This window comes from Lissotriton vulgaris, unplaced genomic scaffold (assembly GCF_964263255.1).
Source record: "Lissotriton vulgaris unplaced genomic scaffold, aLisVul1.2 SCAFFOLD_1426, whole genome shotgun sequence".
NCBI classification, from domain to species: Eukaryota; Metazoa; Chordata; class Amphibia; order Caudata; family Salamandridae; genus Lissotriton; species Lissotriton vulgaris.
Window position 1 is genome coordinate 320,437 of NW_028243651.1, and position 10,299 is coordinate 330,735.

The window sequence follows — 10,299 nt, forward strand, 5'->3', positions numbered from 1 at the left end:
GCGCGAGGCTTTGTAGCAAAAGAACCAGGGCACGTGCAGAGCGGAACCCAGGCTGGAGAGCAACAAAATATTAATCACATTACTTCACAAACAATGTAAGAGGTGCCTGCCCAGGACTGGACAAGGAGCTGCTACACTACACTCCCGAAAAAGACACCACATCAATGCTGTCTTTACCCACCTGCCAGAATCTAGTGCTGCGGCCGGTGCGGGCGCTTTCAGCACTGGACAGTTCCACGCAGGAGCCGGTGCAGCGCGGGTGTTACACAAGTCACCGAATGACGCATTGTTTATTTTACCTCAGGCTCAGAATGCGCAGCACATTGAACTTTCCTTCCCAGCCCCAGGGTGAGTCTAAATTCAAGTTTTGAAAGCGGGGTTTCGTTTCCTTTGACTAAACCTAATGATTGGTGGTAAATATTTTACAAAACAGAAAAAGCATTCCCTCTGCTTGCTATAGTGAACATGACAAAACTGAATCGAAATAAACTTTCATTAAACAAAAAAAAATGATGGCATTAATGAGTTCCCTCCTGAGCCCGCTCATTCAAGCTTTTTAGCGCTGCGGCCACACCCGCCCGTATTTAACGCTATTGACACCGTTTAGCTCCTGGCAGATGCCGGGGTTCATATCACAATAATGTGCAGCTCTTTCCCACACTCTGATCCTTTGTGTCAGGCCCCAGATGTCCCCCGCCCCCTCCCTGTAATGTGCCACACGTCTATTGTCCCCGCTGCTCTCTGATTGGCTGCTGAGTGTGGGAACCTCTCTCCAGCATCAGACCCACACATTACCCTGCAGGCGGAGGGGGATAAATAGGGCAGGAGGGAGCGAGCTCTTCAGATACCGATCACTGTGGGTTCACTGCAGAGACCCCGCTCTTCACCCCACACCGGGCAAGATGGCGCCTTTCAGCACCCAGAGGAAATATGAAGAGGAGCGCGAGGAGAGACACATTAGAAAGGTAAGAGTCTGGATATTAATTTTAAAAAGCATATGGTTTTTCGTATATTCAAAATGTACACGTTTAAAATGAACTTCCAATATATTATATCAACAGTGACTGTATTTATTGATCTTTTAATGTCACCCTATTTCTAAATTAACATTATTTAAGTGAACTGTTTATCACACTGAAGTAACTATAAGCTATTTTCCTACCTTTTATTGACTTTAGACAACTTTACACGTTTGTATCAATAAAATAACAAATCCACATGTTGTCTCTGCAGCTGAGGAAGCCAGTGGTGGAGAAGCTGAGGAGAGATCGCATCAACAGCAGCATTGAGCAGCTGAGGATGTTACTGCAGAGAGAGTTTGAGGAACATGAACTTCCGCCCAAAGCAGAGAAAGCGGATATCCTGGAAATGGCCGTGACGTACCTGGCCCAGCGCGTGCAGACACCGGCACCAGGTGAGAGGCAGTAAATTGAAGGGTCAAAACTGCAGTGGGTGTTCTCTGCAGTTTTGTGTTTGTCTGCGTATGGGGGTGGTTTGGGTTAGTTAGTGCAGAGACGGAACTGGTAATAGTCGCATCGGAATGGTACCTGGTAAAACTTATGTCTTTTAAATATGTCAATTTCCAGTGCCATTTTACTTAAACTCTTGTTTTAAGAGTATCATAACTACCTGTAAACCAATTGCAGCAATTAAAGAAAGCAATCAAGAGAGCTTTAATACTAAAAATGTTCTGTGATGTCACTTCCTGGTGTGAGACTGAACAAACATTAACCCCTCGTCTCTCCCTGCAGCCGCGGCCTCCAGTGAAGGTTACTCCCGGTGCCTCCAGGACTCTTTGCACTTCCTCTCCCTCCACGGAGCCCCCGCAGAGACCCGGATGAAGCTGCTGCGGGCCCTCCATAGACCTGCGGCTGCATCAGATGCGGTGTGTCCTTCTCGGCCTCCGTCCTGTCCCAGCAGCACTAAAGAGCCCGCCCAGGACAGCCCCAGAGCCCCGTGGAGACCGTGGTAATGCGGGGGTGCGGCCTGGACTTTTCTTCGGACTTCTTTCGAGGCCTCGGTCCTCTCTTAGGTAGAATACTCATTCTCGGGTCTGGAGCGCGCCCTGCTGGGCAGGGGAGTTTACTGCACTCCAGGGAGCGGAGTGAAGAGAGGTAACATATCCTCACAGAATGGACAGTGTGTCTATTACATCCTCATAGGATGGACAGTATGTGAATACTTTAAGCCCACAGGATCGACAGTGAGTGAAGATGTATCCCCATAGAAGGGACAGTGTGACTATTACATCCTCATAGGATACACAGTCTGTATATTACACCCTTGCAGGAGGGACAGTGTGAGAATGTGATATCTTCATGTTATGGCCACTGTGTGACTAATATATCCTCATAGGATGAAGAGTGTGAGAATGATATTCCCCCATTGAACAGTGTGTGAGTATTAAATCCACACAGCAGGATGGGCGGGAATCGATTACATCCTGATAGGATGGACAATGAGTAAAATGATATCCTTGTAGGATGGACAGTGTTTGATGTTCAATCCACACTCGAGATGGACAGTGTGAATATTATATCCATGTAGGATGGACAGTGTGAATATTACATCCATGTAGGATGGACAGTGTGAATATTACATCCATGTAGGATGGACAGTGAATGAATTTTATATCCCCACAGGATGGGCAGTGCAGCCATTACATCCTTAGAGGATGGAATTGTGAATTTTATATCCGTTTGGGATAAACGCTGGATGAATACTGTGTTCAATTCACAGTATATATTGTATGAACATGGATTTGATGAGCAATGGATCTTTGTAATCATTTATAATATAATACTTTAATGAAGAGAATGAACTAAATCAATGAAGAGGATGTGCCTTCAGTTTCAGAATGTTTTAAACTGTTTCTTTACAAGAACTTCATACCTCATGTATAGTTCTTGCCTACAAGAGGACGTACTTTTATGAGTTTTGATGCACATTTTAGAATATGCTATTGTCAGGTCTTAGTTCTAGAGACACTCTGACATTTCTCAGTTTTGCTTCATTTTAAGAAGGTATTTGATGTACAAATATGTTAATATCATGAAAGGATGGAGACAGTGCACCTGTGATTCTGTAGATTAATGTGTCTGTGAGAATAGTAGTTGTGCTGTAATCTGAGGGATTCAGATTAGGGTCTTGTGCACGCTCAGTGTGTGTTTACCTTCTGTGATTCTATGAACTTACAAATTACAGAATTATCACTCATTGGTGAGTAATGAACGGCTCAGCGCCTCCTTTGTATCCATCTTGATATGTAGTATTTTCTATTGAAAATTTATCATAAAAGTACTGTGTACTCAAAGTGTTTCTGTACTTTCAGAAATTCTGAATTGTCTCTGAAAATTGAATGTCATGTATTTTATACATTCTCCAAAAGGCACATTAATTGCCATTTAACTATTAGTGATGCTATATCTGTATTTTCAAATGGAAATTCACGAGTTAAAAGCCCTGCCTTCTCTGAAGGCAAAGTGTGTTTCTGTTCCTTTAGAGATTTGTGTATTATCTCTGAATAGTGTATGTGACAATGTGCACACATATTGTGTATTCTCCAAAGTGTAACATTCATTGTTGTTGAATGAAAAGGAGAAACAGTTTTCACTAGTGCCAAGTCTTCATTTTAGAAGCAGTTTTGGCGCTATTTGTGTAAGTTACACAATGCTATGTTCTCTTTTATAAAGAGATTCAATGTAGTGAACTCCCTGCCATGAATTTGTACCTTAGTGACTGAGTATGTACTACTTCCGGGTCTTCTACAATATTTGTAGGGATGTGATTATCAGTGGAGACTCATTCATTTACAGAATGAAACCCAGAATTCAGCTCCTGCGATGAAGACATTCACTCTACTTGATGTAAGAATGTCCCGTGTTTATCCTCTTGTCTCAGCTGTGACATTTCTGTGACATTGTGTATCTGTCACATGATTCTTCACTGTTGCAAACTATTGACCTATAAACATGTTTAAATAAAGGTGCAGATCTGAACAAAATGAAATGTTCTTTCTTTCCTTCCGATATCTGAAATTTGCTCTAAATACATATGTTTCCCTCGTGAACTGCAAGGGGTGGGGACACTGTCAACCATTTCTCTTATCTGCAATTCGAACAGAAACAGTGACTTTGCAACTGGCACAATAACTGTCGGATGGTGTGCCAAGTGTGTTATTTCTGTCGGAATTATAAAGAAGAATAATAAACTAAAGTTCATGAGCGCATCACTGGCGTCTGGATTACTATGGGGTTTAAACACAACACCTTGTAGTCAATATTACAAATCTTTACTACTGTGAGGGGCAGAGCTGCGAGAGACATTACACCTGACGACATGTGCAGGCGTGCTTCTAGGCACTAGAATGAAAGAGGGAGCTGTGTCAAGATCTCTACAGTAAAATGTGAAATATGCCTTCACTCACTCGGTAGAGAGGGTGGGCTTAGACTAGTAGATGTATACTACGATAGAGAGAAAATGTGTTTCACAAAATCTGGGAGGTCTCACACACACCTGCTCCTTTCCATGGTACTCTGAACCCCAGCTGTCAAACGCCATTACATTCTGGCACCAGAGGAGGGGGGGGGCAGGAAGGATGCTCAGAGCTGCCAGGAGTGTGGGTGGCACATTACATACTGACCATGGTGAGTTTGCCATCGGCAGTGAGTGGACCCTGGTGATATAGTGACTCAGACATCTAGGAAGAGGTACAACAAAGCAAACATTTTACAACAAAAACAAAATCGGAGGTGTTTATTGCAGGCAATACGCACGGTAAAATATAAACCATAACCACCATCAATGAAAACATACTTAGTATCAGTTTACGAAAGTGTTTATTACATACTGCAATCGAAGAGGTAACTGTCTCGCCTATACTGTGCACTATTGTCAAGTGTCATTAACTAACCACTCAACCCGCATGAGTTCAAAGTAAAAATGAGGGGGATATGTAGAATGAAGTGGTGGAGCGTGTCGTTAGCTTCTTGGTCTTAATGACACGCTCCGCCACTTCAGAAACCCAAGGCTGCACCATATTTACAAGAATCTGGTGCAGCCTTCCGTTTTCCCCTGCCATGGCGCTAAGTTGACCAACTTAGCGCCAACACAGACACCCTTGCACCAGAGTGCAAAGGTGTCTGTGTGCAGGGGAGGATTGTTTATGTGTAGGAAGGTGTCCCTTCCTTCACATAAACAATCTTAAAATGCCATTTGGTAACTTTCATGTGTTCTGCTTCATACAGCACACATGAAAGTTACAAAATGTTATTTTTTAAAAAGTTTTTTTATGTACACGAAGGGGCACCTTCCTGTACATAAACAAACCATGGAATTTTGCTTTTTCCATGTGTAATGCACAAGGCAGCACACATGGAAAAAGCAAAAACTAGGAGAAATAATACAATTCTCCTTGTTTTGCCAATTCAAGACTAGGATTTTCCTAGTCTTCATTTTGGCGCTGCCTCCTATGTACGACATCCTTGTACATAGGAGGCACAGTCAAATACATTGGGTGTTGCTGTGGAACGCCCACAACAACACCCACTGCATGCCCCTTTCACCCTAAAGGGTGCCTTATCTACAATGCAGCATTAAGCCACGTTAAGTGGCTTAGCGCTGCCTAGTACATAAGGCAAGGCCCCTATCACCATGGGATTGTCACAAAAACTGACGTTCCCATGGCGATAGGGGTTTGTACATATACTCCTGAGGTTCTTTTTGTGGTAATTGATCACACTGCCCTTAAGTATCGATTCCCCTAGGAGATAGTTCCAGGCAACCATTGCTTACCCCCGCCCACCACTTATTTTTATCACCAAAGCTGTGTGAATAATAACTGCTGGCATCCCGTGCCTGAGATGCATGTCAGAGCTGTGTGTATACAAACTGCCGGCGGCCCCATGCCTGAGGTGCATCATCAGAGCTGTGTGAATAATTACTGCAGGCTGCCGGGTGCCCGAGGTGCATCATGAGAGCACATTTGGTGTGCATTCCTTATGTGGAAAAAAAAGCCATGGCGCCCAAAGCGTGAACTACCCTCAAAAGCCAAAAAAAAGACTCGCCACCTTAAGAACAGTCCAGCAGCTAAGGGGTGAACAACATTTGTATAGCGCCCACTATCCTGAGGGTCGTCTTGGCACTACTCCCACCCCTCGTGTGTCGCAGGTAACCACCTCTCTATCCCCCCATCCTCTCGAGCACCCGCAGCAGTCACCTGCAGCAAGAGGCAGGTGGGGTGGGGGCAGAGGTTGATCCTCTCTAGACTCCAGGCCCCCGCACCCCCACCTCCCGCCCCCTCACATGTATCCAAGACCCGTGGTCTACTGGAGGGGCTGTGATTCTGAGGCTGGGGCCGGAGACTCCCGGAGGTTCCCACACTGCCGCCCATTCATCCCATTCAGAGGGTACAATAGAAGCGTGTCACACAGAGGCCTCCGGCTCCAGGGAATCTGACCCTCCCCTGGGTTAATCTGCAGCCGCCATCTGGGGAGCAGCGGTGAGGCCTCAGTGCGCCGATCCTGTCAGGACCGAGAACGGAGCAGCAGGTTATTACTGGAGGGGCTGGCACTGGGGCTATATCATGTCAGACTCGGCTATAGATAACCATCAGAACACCCAGGGGTCTCAATATATTAAACACGGGAATTTAAAAAACACAGTTCCATGGTAAACTCTTCAGACACTTTATCAAAGTGACGCCGGGTGCGGGAAATCTCTCAATCCCAAATTAGAAATGGAGACTTTTCACAAAAAGGTGTTTATACGTTTGGATCACACCTGGGGTGCACGCGAGGCTTTGTAGCAAAAGAACCAAGGCCGGTGGGAAGGGGAACCCAGGCTGAAGAGCAACAAAATATTAATCACAATATTTCACAAACAATGTAAGAGATGCCTGCCAAGGACTGGACAAGGAGCTGCTACACTACACCCCCGAAAAATACAGCACAGCAATGCAGTGCTTTACCCACCTGCCTGAATCTAGTGCTGCGGCAGTGCGGGCGCTTTCAGCACTGGACAGTTCCACGCAGGTGCCGATGCAGTGCTGGTGTTACACACGTCACTGACTGACGCATTGTTTATTTTACCTCACGCTCATGTGCGCTTCACATTGAACTTTCCTTCAAAGCGGCGTTTCGTTTCCTTTGATTAAACCTAATGATTGGTGGTAAATATTTTACAAAACAGAAAAGCATTCCCTCTGCTTGCTATAGGTCACATCGACAAAATTGAATAGAAATAAACTTTCCCTAAAAAAAATTTTTTTTAAAGTTGGGCATTAATGAGTTCCCTCCTGGGCCCGCTTAATCAAGCTTTTTCAGCGCATCAGTTTATGAAAGTATTTATTACATAGTACAATGAAAGAGGTAACCGTTTCCCAAAGACTGTGCACCATTGTCATGTCTCATTATCTAACCGCTCAACCCCATTGCGTTCGAAGAAAATATAAGGGGGCTATGTACAATGAAGTGGTGAAGCATGTCGTTAGCCTCCTGGGCTTAATGACACGCTCCGCCACTTTGGAATCGCAAGGCTGCACCATATTTACAAGAATGTGGTGCAGCCTTAGTTCCCCCCTGCGATGGCGCTAAGTTTAACAACTTAGCGCCAAAGCAGGCACCCTAGCTACAGAGTGCAAGGGTGTGTGTGTACAGGGGAGGATTGGTTATGTGTAGGAGGGTGTCCCTTCCTTCACATAAACAATCCTAAAATACCATTGTGTAACTTTCATGTGTGCTGCTTCATGTAGCACACATGAAAATTACAAAATGGCATTTTGTAAAAAGGTTTGTTTATGAGCAGGAAGGGGCACCTTCCAGTGCATTAACAAACCATGCCATTTTGCTTTTTCCATGTATGCTGCACATGGCAGCACACATGAAAAAAGCAAAAACGCTGAGAAATAATGCATTTTTCCTAATTTCGTCAATTTAAGACAAGGATTGTCCTAGTCTTAATTTTGGCGATGCCTCCTATGTATGCCACCCCTGTACATAGGTGCAGAGTCAAATACAATGGGTGTTGCGGAGGAACGCCCACCACAACACCCACTGCACGTCCCTTTCATGCTAAGCATAGTGTAAAAGGGTGCCTTATGTACAAGGCAGTGTTAAACCACGTTAAGTGGATTAACGCTGCCTTGTACATAAGGCCAGGCTCCTATCACCATGGGGACATGATAAAAAGTAACGTTCCCGTGGCGATAGGGGCTTGCACATATGCCCCATAGTTTCTTTTTGAGGTAATTGATCACACTGCCCTTAAGTATCAATTCCCCTGGGAGATGTTTCCAGGCAACTATTCCTGGTCGCCTTTGCTTACCCCTGCCCACCACTTATTTTCATCACCAGAGCTATGTGAATAATAACTGCCGGCGAGCAACGGCAGGTCAGGAAAAAAAATAGGAGGAACAAGCAAAAAGTTTAGGGATAACGCTCAAAAAGGGCAATTTTCAACACCTTTGCTCACCCCTGACCACCACTTATTTTCATCACCAGAGCTGTGTGAATAAAACCAGCCGGCAACCCCATGCCTGAGGTGCCTCATCAGATCTGTGTGAACACAAACTGCATGCAGCCCCATGCCTGAGGTGCATCAACAGAGCTGTGTGAATAATAACTGCCGGAAGCCCCGTTTCTGAGGTGCATCATCAGAGCTGTGTGATTAATAACTGCTGGCAGCCCCGTACCTGAGATGCATCATCAGAGCTGCATGAATAATAATTGCCGGCAGCCCCGTGGGTGAGGTGCATCATCAGAGCTGTGTGAATAATAACTGCAGGCAGCCGCGTGCCTGAGGTGCATCATCAGAGCTGTGTGATTAATAACTGCTGCCAGTCCCTCAATTGAGGTTCATTATACGGGGCTGAGGTGCTTTACTAGAGCTGTGTGAATGCAAACTGCTGGCAGCCCTGTGCCTGAGGTGCATCACAAGGGCTGTTTCAAGGTAGATGGCTGTCGGCTCTGGGATGCAGGTACTTCATCAGAGCTGTGCGTATGCAGAGTGCTGGCAGCTCTATAATGAGGTTTGAAAGTAGACTTATACCCGGCCTGTGACTGAGGTGCATCATCAGAGCTGGTGAGACTGTATAGTATACACTGGGACGCAGCACACTGACTGGGATACCTGCAGGATGCTGTGCAGATAGAAGGGTGGCAGAGGTGTGACTCAGGCGCCTCGTCAGAGGAGCTAATAGTAAGTGGGCTGCAGGGACACAATTAGACAAAAGTTTGGGGGTTATGGGGGGGTGGTGAGGAGGGTAACACATCAACTCTTTGGGGGCCAGGCTAACACTTCACGATGGGGTAGAATTATCCTAAGAACCTATCCTAGAAAATTCCCATCCACGAGAACAAGCCTTATGATGAACTATCTTATTAACTATGATGAACTATCTTACCTACCAGTTTTTATTCCCCTGCAATTTTATAGAATTACAACATATTTGTAATCTTTTAGCATTATTTATTGGTGAAGCTACATTATGTGAATTAATGTTTTACTTGTTTGCAAAGGTTTTAATTATTCATGCAATAAAGTCGTTATTATTATTATCCAAGAAAATAAAGTGCTAAACTGCACATTTTAAACAAATTGGTCAAATCTGATAGGATATCAATAAACATATTGTAGTGGATTTGAAAATGTTTATATTCTTCTAACAAAGATCTTTAGAAAGGGCAATGAGTGAATTGACCACTAAAAAACAGTTTCTATAGATTTCAATACAAAACACTTTAGAATCAGTTTTTGCCAGGTTATTTGAAGGCATTGGCTCTTTCGATGCAATATTGTCTGAAAACTCCTTCGATGAAATGACTGTATATGATATATTTATAATTCAATCCTTAGAAAGTCCCCCCTGTCGGACTGATACCCAGCGGAACGTTTTCAGTAATGTTGCAACATATGCTCATCTGATGCCCACACATATACAAGTATCAGAAAATTTAGTTTAGTGGGTTAATGCACCTGATTTTAGGATGTGCGATTTGCCAGTCTCCGGTTTTATTCCTAATAAATTTTCCATCTGCCTGGGATTGAATAAGTGAGTGACAATCAGATGCCAATATTAACCCCTTCTTAATTACTCCGCCTGGAAACTGCAGTATTCTAAATCTTTAGAAAATAGGAGTTGTAGCACTCCGTGTTAAGCAGGTCTCCTATTAAATAAGGGAGCTACATCCACCAGGACTAAAGAAAAGGCAAAAAGAGGTTGTGCCTTGAAATAACTTTGCAACAAATGGTGTTCTAGCATGCAATGGATGCAAATATTCCTTCAACATCCAAACACATATA

The 10,299-nt window shown here is 44.3% G+C and overlaps 1 protein-coding gene across 1 annotated transcript; it reads left to right on the forward strand.

Moving 5' to 3' along the window:
- The first annotated feature begins 870 nt into the window (after positions 1-870).
- Positions 871-1,980, forward strand: LOC147668264 (transcription factor HES-5-like). Its single transcript, XM_086948653.1, has 3 exons — positions 871-965; positions 1,234-1,414; positions 1,752-1,980. The coding sequence occupies exons 1-3, from the start codon at positions 903-905 to the stop codon at positions 1,970-1,972; spliced, it is 465 nt and encodes a 154-aa protein (XP_086804779.1). The 5' UTR covers positions 871-902; the 3' UTR covers positions 1,973-1,980.
- The last annotated feature ends 8,319 nt before the right edge of the window (positions 1,981-10,299 follow it).